This window comes from Sprattus sprattus (genome assembly GCF_963457725.1).
Source record: "Sprattus sprattus genome assembly, chromosome: 7".
NCBI lineage: Eukaryota > Metazoa > Chordata > Actinopteri > Clupeiformes > Clupeidae > Sprattus > Sprattus sprattus.
The window spans coordinates 11,241,247-11,258,240 of record NC_137926.1 but is presented as its reverse complement, the minus strand read 5'-3'; the positions used below and the strand labels follow the sequence as shown (position 1 = coordinate 11,258,240).

General features: G+C 46.0%; 1 protein-coding gene across 1 annotated transcript in view; it reads right to left on the bottom strand.

Moving 5' to 3' along the window:
• Nucleotides 1–385: 385 nt before the first annotated feature.
• The window catches only part of ankrd26 (ankyrin repeat domain containing 26), a gene marked incomplete at both ends in the record, with an annotated part of 30,299 nt that continues 13,690 nt past the window's right edge, over nucleotides 386–16,994 (bottom strand). The window contains 21 exons of the mRNA XM_080842615.1: nucleotides 386–534; nucleotides 917–962; nucleotides 2,997–3,246; nucleotides 6,547–6,782; nucleotides 7,063–7,353; nucleotides 7,896–8,040; nucleotides 8,902–9,014; nucleotides 9,373–9,507; nucleotides 9,741–9,818; nucleotides 10,349–10,375; nucleotides 10,734–10,827; nucleotides 11,248–11,423; nucleotides 11,674–11,826; nucleotides 12,003–12,971; nucleotides 13,388–13,534; nucleotides 13,992–14,175; nucleotides 14,357–14,570; nucleotides 14,720–14,861; nucleotides 15,067–15,094; nucleotides 15,392–15,598; nucleotides 15,935–16,176. Coding sequence (XP_080698741.1) covers nucleotides 386–534; nucleotides 917–962; nucleotides 2,997–3,246; nucleotides 6,547–6,782; nucleotides 7,063–7,353; nucleotides 7,896–8,040; nucleotides 8,902–9,014; nucleotides 9,373–9,507; nucleotides 9,741–9,818; nucleotides 10,349–10,375; nucleotides 10,734–10,827; nucleotides 11,248–11,423; nucleotides 11,674–11,826; nucleotides 12,003–12,971; nucleotides 13,388–13,534; nucleotides 13,992–14,175; nucleotides 14,357–14,570; nucleotides 14,720–14,861; nucleotides 15,067–15,094; nucleotides 15,392–15,598; nucleotides 15,935–16,176 — 4,026 coding nt within the window. The remainder of the gene's footprint in view (nucleotides 535–916; nucleotides 963–2,996; nucleotides 3,247–6,546; nucleotides 6,783–7,062; nucleotides 7,354–7,895; nucleotides 8,041–8,901; nucleotides 9,015–9,372; nucleotides 9,508–9,740; nucleotides 9,819–10,348; nucleotides 10,376–10,733; nucleotides 10,828–11,247; nucleotides 11,424–11,673; nucleotides 11,827–12,002; nucleotides 12,972–13,387; nucleotides 13,535–13,991; nucleotides 14,176–14,356; nucleotides 14,571–14,719; nucleotides 14,862–15,066; nucleotides 15,095–15,391; nucleotides 15,599–15,934; nucleotides 16,177–16,994) is intronic.

The following is a 16,994-nucleotide window of genomic DNA, read 5'->3' as shown; positions in this document are numbered from 1 at the left end:
ACAACCCGATTAAAAGACCATCCATAACCATAACAGGTGAAATAAAAACATACGAAAGCTACTGGAGTTCAACTCCACACGTACCACAGCAGTTTTTAAAATATGGCTTCACAGACAATACACTAGACACGACGACTCCATTTAATCATTTTCTCCTGAAAATATTAAGTGCAATGTGCATCATCCTTTCGTCCTCTTATGTAAAAGCCAAAATAAATAACCACGCACGTATAAAAGGAAATGTAGTGGTAAGGGGCAGCTAGGCTTTGGCCTTATCTAGTGTTGAGTGCTTGTGTGTGTGTGTGTGTGTGTGTGTGTGTTTGTGTGTGTGTGTGTGTGTGTGTGTGTGTGTGTGTGTGTGTAAACAAGAATCTCAAAAGGGATGTCAGATCATGTAGTTCTTCTTGAGCACCTCCAGGTACTGCTGCGTAGCTCTGCTCACAGGATCCTGATCTGCTGTCAGGCTCTTCTGGGAGCCACAGGCGGAGCCCACAGGGGACAAGCGCGAAGAGACTCCATCCAGCCCTGCGCTCGCTGTGTGCAACAGAGCAAAGGCTCAAAAGGTTGTGCAGGTAACAATACATGACCCTTGTCGCTACTATCATAAGGCTATAGAACTGTTATATTACAGTACCAGTCAAAAGTTTGGACACACCTTTCATTTTGTTGAGAAGTTTTTTCTTTATTTGTATTATTTTCTACATTGTAGATTAATACTGAAGACATTTATACTACGAAAGAACACATATGGAATAATGTATTATACAAAAAAAGTGTTATCTACCATGCAGAATATAAAAAAAGAAAAAAAAAAAAATTCTCAAAAAATGAGAAGGTGTGTCCAGACTTTTGACTGGTACTGTATATGGAGAATTACTTTGTGTACAGTAGTTAAAAGACCATTCCAGGCACTCACCATGGTCCAATTCCTTTGATATGTTTTTCTCCAATTCATTCTGCATCTGTTATGAAACAGAACATGCATAGAATTACGTGCACAAGAACACACAAGGACTTGACACTCTCCCACTTTTAAAACATTTTGTTACTACTGTTGGTAGTGTGGTTAATTTCATTTTATTTCTTGAAATAAATCAGTGGTAACTGAGCTGGGACACTCATAACCACCAGCAGGAAATGACACAGTGATTGAAGAAATCCACAAGCAAGATTTTAGGGCCAGCAATGGGGATGGCCACTGCAAACATGACATCAGGGCAGAGAGCATGCATGGTACCCTTAAAGTGACCTGGTGATGTAGAATAGACATAGATGGTAATAAAGTTTAGGATCTTTTCTTGTTCTACTGACAAGGAAAGCGAATCATGCAGAAGCATGGGGAAAATCTTCCTGAGTACAGTTTAAAGATTTAGTATCTTTGCCTCAGAAAAGAACACGCTCTGCTCAACTGCTTCAATCCTGTAGACATCCCAAAGGCGGAGTCAACAGCAGCACATTGTAGGAGGCATGCTTAATGAATGTGGACAATGGGTCAAGCTGCTTGGTGCACCAGGCTCCCCTCTAGCAGTTAATCAGCCTCTTTCGAGGACAAATGTAAAGGTGCGATAGACAGCATTTCCAGCTATTTTCTATGAAATCACAAAGGGTTTGTTTAACTTGTTAAAGCATGTGAATTCCATAAGCTGTGGATATATTTGTTGCTGTGTCAGAGGTGTCTTATCTTATCTCAAGACACCATGTACACCAACCATGCCCCTCTACACAAACCCTCCTGATAAACCTATTGTGGCATTCTGGCATTCAGATGTGAACAAAGGGATGAGAGGCACAGTGGCAACTTGTGTTTTGGCTGGACATCTGTCGTCTTGCTAACTAGAAAGCTACTTATCAGCAGGGCTAATTGCAAGTGCCCTGACGGGTTGAAAATCCTGTGCTGTTCTAAAGCATCACATCAACACTTCCTGTTTGGAACTCGGAATTTTGATGTTTTGACATTGAATGATTCCCAATATTCTCCAATTAGGAGTTGCATGGTATTTGTGATTTTAATGGGACTTCTGGTAATGACAACATGTGATTTATGAACGGAACATGGACACTGTTTGGTTTTGACTCTGGGGTAATCATATAAAATGATATGTGGTGGTGCTGCGTTTGAAACTTCTATCTGATATCGTGGCCAGGATAGGTTCAGATTAATGCTAATAAATGCTAACTGCTACACTGAGCAACCCAAACTGTTACGACCTACAGACAAAAAACAAGTTGACACAATGTATAAAAATCAACCACCATTCAGAATGCGGACAAGGTCACCTAAAATGGCTATTAATAATAATAATAATTCTAATGCCAGGTGTATCTATACCTGTAACTATATTTACAGACTGTAACTATACTGCCAACATAACGTAAAGAAGGGCTGTGTGTGCGGGCCAAGTGCAGGATAGGGAGAGGAGTGAAGAAGGAGAAGAAAAGCACGCCAGTCTGCTACACACAACTACACACCTGGTCATGAATCTGGCTGAAGTGAGGAGAGGTGAGAGACAGACTTTTGAGCTAGGAGCTGAAGGAGTAAGAAACAGAAGAGGTTAAGCACAATGTCCTTTTACAGGACACTTGAGAACACACAGAGGACTAGAAGAAGAAAGTAGAGCGAAGGAAGCGGAGTCAAGAGCTGAAGTGTTAATTATGTGCAGAGAGAAGCACAGAGGGGCGGAGGAGTGAGATCCCCTCACTTCTTGTAGACAGTGGTAGCTAACAGTTAGCCATAGCTAACAGTGTTCCAACAGTGATAAGGACTGTTATATTCCTGGGTTTGCCTAAATGATTTCATTTTGTGACTCACAGTGATTGTGGAGATGACAACATTAAGAATGGTAATGTATGAAACCAAACCAATGTCCTGTAACATGTCATTAAACACAAGCCTGTAACTGTGTATGTGTGTGTGTGTGTGTGTGTGTGTGTGTCTGTGTCTGTGTGTGCGTGTCTGAGTTCATGCTTTTTGTGTGCACATCGTCATAGCAACTCACCTTGGCCAGATAGGCTTCCACTCGATTGCTCTGGGGATCTGGAACCGAGCTTAGGAAGCTCCCCCCCAGCCCCAGGCTCCTGTTGAGGGGCCCCAGACTGCCTCCATAGGCTCCTAACGAGGCCAGAGAGCCCACCTCCATCGAGGGGCCCCCCAGGCTGCCGTTGACGATGCTGCTGGCGATGAGGGACTTGCTCCGCTGGCGCTCGCTCAGGAGCTTGGTGTTGGCCTCCGACAGACGCTCATTAGATCTGGAGTCACACACACACACACACACACACACACACACACACACACACACACACACACACAAACATTCACAAAAAACCCACACAGAGCCATTAGCATTCAAAGTCCCGAGGCTCCACATCTACTGTACAAGAAGTAGAGGAAGTGACAGGGCAGTAGGGGTGGGCGATATGGGTAAAAAAAAAATATCTCGATATTTTTTTCATTTTGACGATAACGATAATAAGACGATATTTCAAAAAAAATGTGATTGGAATTCTTAGAGTAATACCTTCTTGGAGATTACAATAATGGGCAAAATATTTAAGGAAAACATTTCTTTATTGTCTTTAAACAAAAATAACTTAATTAAACTGCAATTCAGAAATATTGAACTCTTGTAATAACTTTTTAAACCTTATTAAACTTAAAATTATGTCCAGGATTGTACAAAAATATCACCAAAAAGAATAGAAAAACATTTACTAAAAAGGCTCTCAAATAAATATGTAAACAACATACAATGTTGAGAGAAAAAATTCCACAATTCTCAAATAAAAAAAATACCAAGTATTATCACAGTTAAGGACAGATGTCAGAACATTCTAGGCCAACAGGTTTTTTACTTCAAATTATGTGCCAAAAACACCAGTCTGTCCACATTGTCAGGCTTGAGTGAGGCCCGGTGACATGTCACAACATTTCCTCCTGTGCTGAATGCCCTCTCTGAAGGGCTGCTTGAGGCAGGGATGCACAGATACTTTTTAGCTAACTTTCCAAGTCTGGGGAAATTGACCTCTTGTGTTTTCCACCATACAAGTGGATTGACATCACTGTCCACCTCCGGTATCATAAGGTAGCTATTGAGCTCCTTTTCTATGGCAGTAGCCGGCGACTCCCCTCTTGCTTGTTTTTTGAAGTAACTGCCGAAAGACTTTTTTGTCTTTTTGGCTGGTTCACCACTATCTGCTCCACCCTCAGCGGCAGCACCTTGAGCTGTGGTAGTTGAGGTGCCTGGAGAATCACTCTCTTCCTGAGTTGCCATAGCCATAAGTTCAGAGGAAATGGTTGACATTATCATCTGATCATCATCATTGTACCGGTTTTTAAACCGTGGATCAAGTGTGGATGCCACACTTAACATGCCATCCACATCGTCTTCTCTGTATTTTGTATTTAGGTAATCCAGAATGGTTTCCTTGATTTTTTTTGTGAGATCTGTTTCATCAGACTTCACTGCCAGGACCTCAGAGTTAAATAATGACAGGACGGGTTTCAGGTAGGAGATCGTTACTACTTGCTCACCTGAAAGGGCATCTGTAAACTCAAGCAGCGGACTAAGTGCTTTGCTCACTGATTCTAACACATCAACGTCTTGCCATGTTGGGACAAGATGTCTGCGCGTCTTGTCTGCACCTAGCACATGACGAATGGCCTTTTCTTGCTCAGTAAATCTCTCAATCATACGCTGTCTTGAACCCCATCTTGTTGGTGATTCTGTGATGAGCTTATGCTCTGGAAGCTTGAACTGGTTTTGAGCTTCACCCAGTGCTTTCTTCAATTTAAAGCTGTAGGAAAAGGTTCCAACAACCTTCTTGCAGACACCAATGGCTCGGTCTATCCTAGTATCACGCATGCTCCTCTCTGGAAAATATTTTAAATGGAACATCATTATTAGCCATGTAACATTCAGTGCCATGTATGTTGACCTTGTAATACCATGCATTGTAGTTTAAAATTAAGTTAATTTCATATAGGCTAGGCTTAGTGAGTGAGTGTCCAAAAACAAAAAACCTAGGCCTTTAAATATATACATTTTTTTTTTACCAAACCGATTTATTTTCACTTTTCTCGACATTGATGACACTTAAATTGCTATTTCATATGACTGCATTAAAAAGAATATTGAAATGACTAACTTACCAATTGCGATGTGTAGCCGGTGGCCAAAGCACGGTAACCTTTTCCAGTTGTTAGTTTTGAGTGCACTGACGACATTTGCACCGCTGTCGGTGGACATGCAAACCATCCCCTCTTCACTCAACGACCATGATGCGAGGGCATCTTTCAGACCAAGGGCAATGTTGGCTCCTGTGTGGTCGTCTGGGAAGTAGGACGTCTGCAAACAGTAGCTCCGAAGTAGCCAAGATTCGTCAATGAAATGCACTGTCAGAGAGAGGTATGGCTCCGATGTTCTGCTCGACCATAAATCGGTTGTTGTTGCGAAGTGTGTCACCTTTTGCAATTCGTTCATCACAGATTTGCGAGTTGAATCATACAGGGTGGGGATAGCAGTTGCGCTGAAATATTTGCGACCAGGCACATTGTATCGCGGGTCTAAGACATTCAAAAGTTCTATAAAGCCTTGTCCCTCCACCAACTGCATTGGTAACATCTCTTTGGCTATGAACTTGGTGATGGCATTTGTTATGTCTTTCCATCGTTCACTTTTTTTGTCATACTGCACTTTCCTGCTGAATGATTCAGCAAGGGTCTGTTGCTGACTAGGTTGCCTGCTTGTGCTTGGTTTTTCTTTAGCAGCTTGAAGTTTCTCATATTCTTCGTACTCTTTCTTATGATTGGTTCGGAGGTGGTGAAACAGGTTCGTTGTGGAGCTCTGTTTGACGTTTACAGATTTTCGACAAATCTTACATATCACATTCTTTTGATCTACGTCTGTCTTCTCGAAACCGAACCATTTCCATGCCAGAGAGGTAGACGCACGTCTCGGCACTAAATCATCTGAAGTAGCTTCAGGGTCTGGAGATGCCTGCATTTTCTCTCTATGAGAATCACCATGCGCTGCTGACCTGCTGCAAAGTGGATGGGAGAAGCCATGTCACGTGATCACGTAGGCCCACTAGTCGCGTGAGTGCCGTGCTGTGGGGAGCGCTGCTGCGCCGAAGGCAAGAACATGCTGTGAACAGTTTCCCCGTGCGTGTCATTGTTTTTTGCGAAGTCATTTAAATACTCGATAATGTAATTTTGCACATCGTTTGAACAACAATGACGATATTATCGCAAACGATATATATCGCCCACCCCTACAGGGCAGCAGACATTACTATGCGAGAAAAAAACCTCTTAAAACTTGAACCACTTTACACATTACAGGCCTCATTAAGAACATCACCCTACTGTACATTTGGAAACATATGATCGACTCAGGGCAGCGGTTGGTTCCGATATCACTGCCTTTAGTAAGCTACGTCGTCAACTTTGATATGGGTCAGGTGAGTCAGGTGTGTACATCGAGTCCTACTGTGAAAAGCTGCTAGATGCAACTTAAACTGCGTCAGAGCGTCTGCCAACCGCTCACTCACCGGTCCAGCTTGGCTGCCAGGGACTTGCGCAGGCGCAGCTCGTCGGCGTAGAGCTGCCGGTAGCGCTCGAGCTCGGCGCGGCTGGACTCACGCTGCGTGATGCTGTCCTGCTGGGTGCTGCGCGTGCGGGTCAGCTCCAGCTCCAGCTCCTTGATGCGCTGGTCCAGCTGGGACCGCTGGCTGGCCTCGTTGGCAGCCTTGATCTGCTCCAAAGCCTCCTGGGAGGCGGCCTGGGTCTGGAGAGTGCGGGCGAGAGATTTAAATACATGCTCCTACACGCAAACGGTTAAATTCCCATACAAGTGTGTGTACGTATGTGTGAGTAAAATGAAACGCAAATCCAAATGCAAGTTCAATGCTAAGAAATGGTCAATACTCCTGACAGCTGCTTGCCCCACTGATTCACAATATAAACGTAATTGTACGTAAATGTAATTAACCCTAGTGTAGAACTGAGCAATGAGTCATTTGGTTTCAGCATTACGCCCTTAAGTGTGCACGACGAGGAGACGGTACCTGCAAAAAAAGGTTGACCTCCTCCAGCTTGTGCCGAATCTCGTTGCGTGCGCGTTCCTCCGTCTCGCGGCGGTACTGCTCGGCCTGGCTTTGGTCCATGACGCTGCCCTCCATCTGCCGGCGCAGGCCGGACAGCTCCTCCTCCAGCTGCCGCTTGCTGCGCTCCAGACGCTCGTGGCTGCGGCTCAGGCCCTTCAGCCCGGACAGCTGCTCCTTCAGGTCCCCGTTCACCTGCTCCAGCCGGGTGCAGCGCGACGCCTCCTTCTCCAGCTGCAGCTGAAGATCGTCCACCTGACAGGGATGTGGACCGTCAGGAATAGTAAGTGGGGACAGGAGACAAGAGGGGACAAAGAGCCAGGGAACAAACAATGAAAACAGGTATGTAACAGATTTCAGAAAAGGAGAGGCACAAAACTAAAAGGTAAAGCTTAAAACAATGTATGTTTTATATATTCACAGTAACAACATGCAAGATCCGACAATTGCCTTGGCTGCTGACCGCTTAAAAACTAAGGCTTGCAAAGAAACGTAATGTTTACATCTCTCCAAATATCTCTTAAATGCTACTCACGCTGAGCCTGGTCTTACCAGCTTTCCATATAAATAAATACATATATTCCAAACGGGGGAAATGTATGCTATAGCATTAAGAATTACTTGTTTGATAATACAGATGCAACATGGGTTTATTGGAGTTGTGAAAAATATTTGCAATTAGGGGTAAAAGCTCAAGGCTCAGCAGGAGTCAGACAATTAGTGCCTGAGGCTACAAGCTAATGAAACTCTCAGCGCAGCCTGTAAGTGGACTCATCAGTTTCTAGACTGGTCTGCACCTTGGCCTTCATCCGGCTGATGGCAGACTCTGTCTCTGACTGCCTCTGGCCCATGTCTCCCCTGAGAGACGTGAGGGGGGAGCCCAGCTCTCCGCCGTCCTGCTCTCTCAGCTTCTTCTTAGCGGTCTTCACCAGCGTCCTCAGCCTGCAAAACCAAACAGACGTGGTCAATTGTCGCTTACACCAAGTTATGTACCCTCCAGGCAGACTGAATCTGTTTGGACTATATGAGCCATTTCATGCAAGTTATAACATTTAAAGTTAATCCCAAACAACTCGGAACAGTACACTATATAAAATCGATAAAAGGCTCTTGCTTCTTGAACCGGGTCTTATTGGGTGACTAGCCGATCTAACTCCCAAGCCCAGTTGTGTTTATGTATACTACGTCCAGACGCAACCCCACAGGTATTAACGCAAGCCTAGAACAAAAAAATGCTTACCTATTATTGACCAAATAACACAAGTACTATACATAATTAATTATAAATACTTTAAATAATTAAACTATACATAATTATAAATACTATAATAACTAGAAACAATGATTGCAATAACTGCTGCATGTGCTGCATTGGCACATAGAGGGGCCCAATGAAAAGGTTAAACAACCACACCTGTTATCATTACTGTTGCACCTACAGTCTACAGGGCAGTGATTACCAGAATGATCTGCCACATTTTGATAAAACGAGTGCCTAGTGCTGTTCAGTGTTATTGGATAGAATGTAAAATCTCACTGTCAAAAGCTGGTAGAACTCTTCCCTTGACACCAACTCGGTACGTGAACTCTGCACATTGCAGATCTAATACATACCACCAAACCACAGGGATACTCTGCACATCTCCTCACACAACACGTCACAAGGTCACGGTGACAGAAACAAGGAAGGGGGAGGGCCTGTTTCTGTGCAGCGGGTGTCACGGACACAGGGATGCGGCACTACAGAGGAGGACGTCTACAGGTGGCTGGCAGAGGCGGGGCTCAGAGGAAATAAGGTGTCACCTGTACATTTCTTTCTGCAGTTCTGTGTTTCGCTTCATCTCTTGGTCCAGCCGGGTGTCGACCGACTTCTTTTGCTCAGAAATCTTCTTCGCTTTCTTTTTCTCCAGCTCCATCTACAATACAGAGACACCATCTGTTCAATTCATCAGTCATCACAATTCATGCTTTGGAATTTTTTTTGTAAGTAACACCAACGAAAATATGAATCTATGAATTGTGAACTGTGTTTCAGGAAATTCCCCCTTGAAATCTCAGATATGTGACCCTTTACAAAATTTTACACATTATATATAAATATATATATACATATCAAATCTTATCCATACACTTCATGCAGTGAAATGTTACCTGTAAAGTTTAAGGATTTTTACTGGCAAGCACTTTGCAATCATGCACACACTATACATTCATTCTGTTAAGTGTTCATACTTAATGCAATGCAAACGCAGGTGACAATCCGTCGGCACTCACCTGGCTGCTGAGCTCGCCCTTCTCCTTCTCCAGCTCCGCTAGCCGGATGCCAATACGTGAGCGGCTCTTCAGCTCCTCCTCCCACAGCGCCTGCGAGTCCTGGGCAGTATGGCTCAGGAGACTCTGCTTCTGCACCTGAGAGCGGGTGGGTATTGTTTTTTTAATAGATAGCTAGGACTGTGTAGAACATGCCCCTTTCAGCTCATCGCTCCTTTTTTTGTCCTTTATACTGTTGTACTGCAGTGTTGTTCCCCTCGGGAACAGTAAGGTTTAAATTCAACTGAACAGAGCTGAACTAAATTGTGTGCATCTGAATGCCACCAAAAGCACAGTTTTTACAACAGATATAAGGGGGGGGACACACGCACCTCACGGTTAAGCTGATCCTCCAAGGTCATCTTGCTGCTCTGCAGGTTTGTAACGAGATCCTCCAAACGAGACCGTACCTAAGAAAGAGGCACAGAAGAAACGAACAAACATGCAAATAAGCTTTGCATCGACAGTCAGGGGAAGGTGCACAAAGACCCCCTGTAAGAAATGTGAAAGCTAAAGAACATAGTAGCATGCTTTGTGCATCTTCAGAGACTAATCAACTCTAACGGCAGGTCGTAGAAAAAAACAAATAAAGAAAGGGATACGATCGATCAAGGATCAATTAAGTTCTACCAGGAGTTACCCAGTTACCAAGATCTACCACCAATTTCAGAAGACCCAGAGCCACCACCAAGATGAGAAAAATCACCCAGAAGGGAAAACTCAAAAGGCAAGGACACATTATCAAACAGTCTCAACTACAATGCCTTTGAATACTTCCCCCTACACAAACAAGAGACCAACGTGCATCCCTGATTGCTTTAAATCAGTAGCATTAGGCTTTTTCTTTTACAGAAGGGTTGAGAGGTGAAACCAAACACAGCACACAAGAAAATCAATGATAGGATGAGCTAGTAGAAACCACTAGATCTCAGATACCAACCCCTCCTGCTGGTGAAGAGTCTGATGGCTGTGAAAAGATTGAACACCTTTATAATGCGTCTACATTTCAATAAATTATTAAAACTCTTCAGCCAGTTTTCTGTCAATATCTATTCTATTTTCATCTACAGAACAGAAAGTGGTATAGGGTAAGGTCTGACTTCTAACCAGGGACTTACCTTGGTGGATGTGATTATTCAACCTAATCATGGAGCACGGAATGTTAACACCGAATTAAGCCTTACTTAACTACCCAATGGCTCAACCACACACAACAATAACGACTGCTAACGAAGGCTAAATCATCTACAAATGTAGAACGAAGTGGTATTACATGTAGTTGACAACATCAAAAAGAAGAGAGAGAAAAAGAGATCGACGCTCACCGCTGAAACTTCTTGCGCTCCTTTCTGTAGCACCTCGATGCGATTGGACTGCTGCTTGGCGGCCGCCTCCAGCCTGGCGTTGTCGATCTCCAGCCTGCGGTGTGATGTCATAATCACATAAGCTATCGCTGGAAGACTGTCCTTACGGAAAACTAGCACCGAGGGCCACAACACCTTGCCTCACCTCACCACCTCCACGTTTTTGCACAGGTGCTATCTAAGAAGGGATTTCACAGACCGCTCGAGCGACTGCCAAAAGGGTTTTCACTCATCCTGCTAACTTTAGACATGAGAGCTGACCTACAATGTCTTTCAAAGGCTAAACTTAGAGAACCAGAGCACTGATCATGCTTAAAACTATGTATATATGAGCAGTGGCATAAACACTGTTTACCATGTTTTTAATTCATACTCAAACTGGTTTCACACCAGAACATCAGATAAAGCCCCTTGTGGTTAATGCACCGAGATATCGGAGGTGCAGTAGAGGCACTGTATGAGCATATAGGTTAACCTCTGCATGGCTTCCTCCAGCTGTGTGATGGTCTTTTCCGAGGCGGTCGAGGCGGCCAGCACCTCCTGGAGTTTCTGGCCAGAGGCGATGACCTCGCGCTCCTTATCGTCCAGGCTGCCTTTCAAGCCATTAATGCGCCGCTCGGCCTGCACATACTGGTCTTCGCTCTCCTGCAGCTGGGGGCGAAGAAAAGACCAATCAAACGCTGCCCTGCTGCCTTCGTGTGCAACCATGGCGACTTAATGTCCAGGTGGTCAGACATCAGTTCCAGGACCAGGTATAGAAGATTCAAACCCATTATGGATGGCTCAAGAGATTACTGTAGTTGTCAAAGTTGTACTAGCAGTGGCAGTAGTATTGCTGGTAGTAATGGTGGTAATAGCAGCAATAGTAATTAATAATAGTAGAAAAGTGTTTTGCAAGTACCTTGGTCTTGAGGCGGTCCATGTCCTTCATGGTGCGTGCTTTCTCCTCTTCTAGGTCGCTACGGTAACGAGTGTTGACCTCTAGTGATGCCTCGCACATTGACAGCTTCTTCAAGGAGTCTGCCAACTCCTGCTGCAGCTGCCTTAGAGAGGTCTGAAAAGGCATCGAGACACAACTATTCAGCGTGGCCGTGGACCACCATGATTCCCAAACCATTCCAGTTTCAGAATAGATAAATCAATCACATGTTGAATCTCAGAGAGTCTCTACTGGCTAAACACATGTAACATTGGTAAAACAAATAAGGCCGCCGTTCTGGCTTTCTGTACCTCTCTGTCTGCCTTCTCCTGCTCCAACTTGTGGTTCTGATCACGTAGATCCGCATTCTTGGTGGCCAGCTCCTTGCTCCTCTCCTCCACCAGCTGCACCCTCTCCTCAGAGTCGGAGCGGAGCTTGTCCAGGATGTCGCTGAAGCGCTCCTGCGCGTCTGTCACGGCCCTCTCCTTGGCCACGCCTTTGTTCTGCACCTCCTCATACTGCTGTCGGAGCAGCGCCCCCTCGCTCTGTGCCTGTGCCAGCCTCTCCTGGGTGGCCTCCTGCCGGGCCCCCAGCCGTGTGGCCTGCTCACGCTCTGCCTGTAGCGTCTCTTCGGTCTCTCGGAGCCGGAGGAGCGTCTGCTCGCGCTCCCGCGCCGCCGTCTCCAGCAGCAGGCTCTTCTCGGTGAGCGAGAGCGTCGCGCGGTGGCACTCGTTCTCCAGGCTGTTGGCGCGCGCCTCCGCCTGGCTGAGCTTCTGCGAGAGCTCGTGCACCGTGTCCCGGTGGGCGCCCGTCTCGCCGGCGCGTTTCTCCAGCGTCCGCTTACCGTCCTCCCGCTCCCGCTGCAGTGCCCGCTCTGCCTCCGCCCGTGCCCCCTGGCACCGCTCCACCTCCTGCAGCGCCCCCGCCAGACGCACCCGCAGGGACTCCGCCTCGGTCTCCAACTGCTGCCGCGCGGTCCGCTCCTGCTCCATCCTCCCGCCCGTCACCTGGCATTCGGCCTTCAGGGCGCTCAACTGCCCGTTGTACTGGAAGACGGCCTGGGCCAAAGCCTCCTCGCTCAGCTTCAGGTCGCGCCGCACGTCATCCAGGCGTTCGCGGAGCACTTCGCTCTCGTCCGAAAGACGGCTTTCCTCCTGCCGGCTGCTGGCCCGGTCGCGCTCCAGCTCCGCTCGCAGCGTCAGCAGCTCCTCCTGCAGCGCGCTCACCTGCTGCAGCAGCTCCCTCTCCCGGTCGCTGGCGTCCGTCAGCTGGGACAACACCTGAGGAGCACACAGGTCAGTAAAGGTCACCACACACACACAGAAACACACATTCATGTCTGATTGCATGTCTTAGTTTTGAAATAAGCTTTGGCTCTCCCTCTGTCCCACCTCACATCTGTCACATCTGTCACACAGCCACCACCACAGAGCACACAGGTAAGTAAAGGTCACCACACACACAGAAACACACAAACCACAAACAAAAATACATTCATGTCTGATTATATGGCTATTATTATAGCTCTCCCTCTGTCTCCCCTTACATCTGTCACACAGCCACCACCACAGAGCTGCTGCCCACTGCCATTTACATATACAACCTAAACTATCAGCTCCAGAGCAGTGATTCAACTCTGCTTTTCAGGCTGCTGATATGTTTAAAGACAGAACTGGACAGAGACGTTCTAATGTACCTCTTTGCTTTTGGCAAGGTTCTTGCGGTTCTCGTCCTCAATCTCCTGCTGCTTGCGGAGGTGGCTGTTGAGCATCTCCTCCTGCAGAGCCCGGGCGCTTCGCTCCTGAGACAGCAACCTCTGGGACTCGTTCCGGTCATCCTCCACCTGGAGAACAGAACCACAGACCCAGATCACTTCCATTCCTGAGCCCAGTGTAAAACCACTCCTGACGTACGTTTTGACTTCACCATGTCCAAACTCAGTGAATGTGAATTCACTTGTGAATGTCTTCAGACCAAGAAAGGAGACCCAGACAAATCAGAGAGAAGGATCACAGTGTTCAGAGGGGGAAAGCCTGAAAGGGGTGCTGGGGTGGGATACCTGTTTCATGCTGTTGATGAAGATCAATGTGTTCAGAGAGTGAAAGCCTTAAAGGCATGCTGGGGTGGGAGTGTTCAGAGAGTGAAAGCCTTAAAGGCGTGCTGGGGTGGGAGTGTTCAGAGAGTGAAAGCCTTAAAGGCGTGCTGGGGTGGGAGTGTTCAGAGACTGGAAGCCTTAAAGGCGTGCTGGGGTGGGAGTGTTCAGAGACTGAACGCCTAAAAGAGGTGCTGGGGTGGGATACCTGTTTCATGCTGTTGATGAGGGTTCGTTTCTCCAGCTCCAGGTTGCGGATAGAGAGCTCCACCTTCTGCCTCTGCTCCTCCTCCAGCCGTTGCTGCTCCTCCTTGCGGCGCAGCTGCTCGCGAATCTTTTCATACAACATGGCGGCGTTGTGGTGCTTCTCCTGTTCCTGCTTCAGCAAAAACCTACCAAAACATCAGGGGGAAATGGGGAGCAGAAAATGGAAAATGCAGAAAATGAAGGAGGACTCTACTTTTGGAGTACCTTATGGTTATGTTTAGTTAAGAAATGGTTTGAAGAGAAACTACTAAACTGCTACTACACTACCAAAAACAATACGAAGTGCACTTAGAGGCAGTGGCTGACCTGAGGTTGTTGAGGTCTGTCTCCAGCTCCATTTTGAGGTGCGCCAGGTTGGACTGACTCTCGCGGGTCTCCTGCAGCACAAGGCGATGTTCGGTGCGCTCCTGCTCGAGCTGGCGCATCTTGTCGGCTAGCCGGGTGTGCCGACTGCGTTCCCGGTGGATGGTGTGCTCGTACTCTTGAAACATGTTCTGCAGTTTCACCATGCTCACAGAGTCTATAGGCAGACAGAGAAAATGACACAAAGACAAACAGAGAGAGAGAGAGAGAGAGAGAGAGATGAGTGGGGAGGTGGGCGATTACGCAATAAATGGTTTTGTCTTTAGCCACACAGTTCATAATCCTTGCAAGGGATCTATGTTTTACCTATAGAAGTGGAATCAAATTGCTTGATGAGCAGAGATGCATGGCGGTATCCGGACGAGGGGGAGTCTAGCTCCTCACTGCGTGTGTCTGATGACTGAGTGAGGTCATCCAAGTCATCTGCCATGTCCACTTCACTGGCACTCTGCCAGGGTGTATGGAGAAGAAACACACAGATCATGCTGCTTGTAGAGTGCAAAAACTTAGGGTCCAATTAAGATTTGTTTTGTATTAAACATTTTTTTTTTTTTTTAAACAGCAGCTAATGATGAAACAACGATATGATAAAGTTAATATCCAGCGCTTATTCCACACAAGTGAAAAGGATAAAACTGAACATGTAAATGTACCTTGATGTGCCGTGCTGCGGTTGGTGACCTGCAAAGCAAAAGGGGGAAAGAAAGGAAAATAAAACGTAATCACTATGGGTACGACATCCTTCACAAGGAGGAGTCTACTAGGGAGGTCTGTATGAACACGATGGTATAATGCAGTATCTCTTTTACACCATGTGAAAACACTATAAAACTCATGAACTGAAAAAAGGTTAGTCATGTCATGCAATTTATTTAGAGAGTTAGCTATAACCATGTGCTCCTGATTAGGCCCATCCACAGACAGATGTGCATGGCTCGGTTAAGAGAGAGGAAAAAGAGTGGCATACTGCATATATACCTTCCTTCATCTTCCGACACCTCACTTAAAGTACTATCATCAAACACAGACAGGTGGTCTCCATTAAGGTGGGCTGTGTGCTGCGGAGCCCTGGCCTGCTCCATAGCATGCGCTAGCAGGCTCCCCTGACTATCTAGAGCCTTGACCTCCTGCTCCTCCTCTGCAACACCACCAGGCTGCTCCTCCTGCGGTGGGGACCTGCCAGTGCTGGGAGAGCGCACACACACACCTCACCATGAATGGGACATAAGCACACTTATGACAACAAATGGTCTAGGTTGCCCGCCCAAGCAGCTGGTCTGAGTTGACGACAAGCACCAGGCAAGGGAGGGAGGAAGGACAAAGCAAAATTAAGATCTTGCCATGCAAGATTTTAACTGCCAATCAGTTGTAAATTAATACATGCTTTTTTTTTTTGGAGTATTGCATTGTCAAAATACAACCATAACAACTGCCACATCAACCAAAGTTGCTGGTCTATGGAATGTTACAAACGTAGAACTACTAGAAATAAAAGGATCGAGTCCAAATAGATTTCCATACCTCCTTGGACTTTTTGTCGTTGAAGTTTGAAGTTTTTGTGTAACACTGTCCCTTATTTTAAACTCGTGCTCCCTAGGACTTCCTGCTGGTCCCTCTGGTTGAGGTTTTAGGTTTCCCGGTGTGGTTTTAAATTTCTTCCCTTTTTCCAGGTCATGTTCGGAGTGTGTTCTTGATCCCCTCATAGGACTCCTCAGGATACTAGTATCCTTGTCCTCCACCATGCCTTTTAACTCTTCAGAAGCCTGACATGACAGAGGCGGGGAAAATGACAAAGCAACAAAACTGATGTTTACATAAAGCACATTTTTCCACATTTTGTGTACATCCACATAAGTTTGACCGCCCTTTAAAATGAACTGTTCATTTTGACTTATAATAATAAATGAATTAATTTCATACATTTATTCAAGCCCTCACACTGAAGAACAGTAAAGGTCGGCCAAGCCTTTCTGCGATTCCTTTCTGAGATGATTGACGGTTTTCACAAAAAGCATGCAAAAGCAACACAATACATACATATATTTAAAACAAAAACTAAAAAACTTTCACACAAAGGACTACAGATAGACAGTTGCTCAGAACCAAGATTCTTTTTAAGAATTAGGGACTAACTTGGGCCCCTTCTTAAGATTTAAAAAGAAACCTGTAATTTAGAGCACAGAAACACACCCACATCAACCAGGGAGGAAATATACAAGGTCTGTAGCTAGTATAACCTTGGTTGAGGCAGCATGCAATGAACCAACTCACAAACACACTCACAGAGACCTGCTACTTTACGACGGAGACAAATGGAGGTGATGCTGAAATGCAATCCATGAGAGACACTAGAGCCAAGGTGTAAAGACAGCACTACTGAAAAGTCATTATGGGAAAACTGACACCAGGATAATACCATGGTGTTAATGTGTAATGACTTTGACAGGCTTGAGGAGAGATGAGGTAGAGCTTGTGCCAGCTAATTGCACACGGCACGCAGGTGTGACACTGGAAGGGCAGCACCAGGACAACAGACTGGTAAGAATGAGAAAGAAGATGACAACCTAATGTTGGTCCTGAA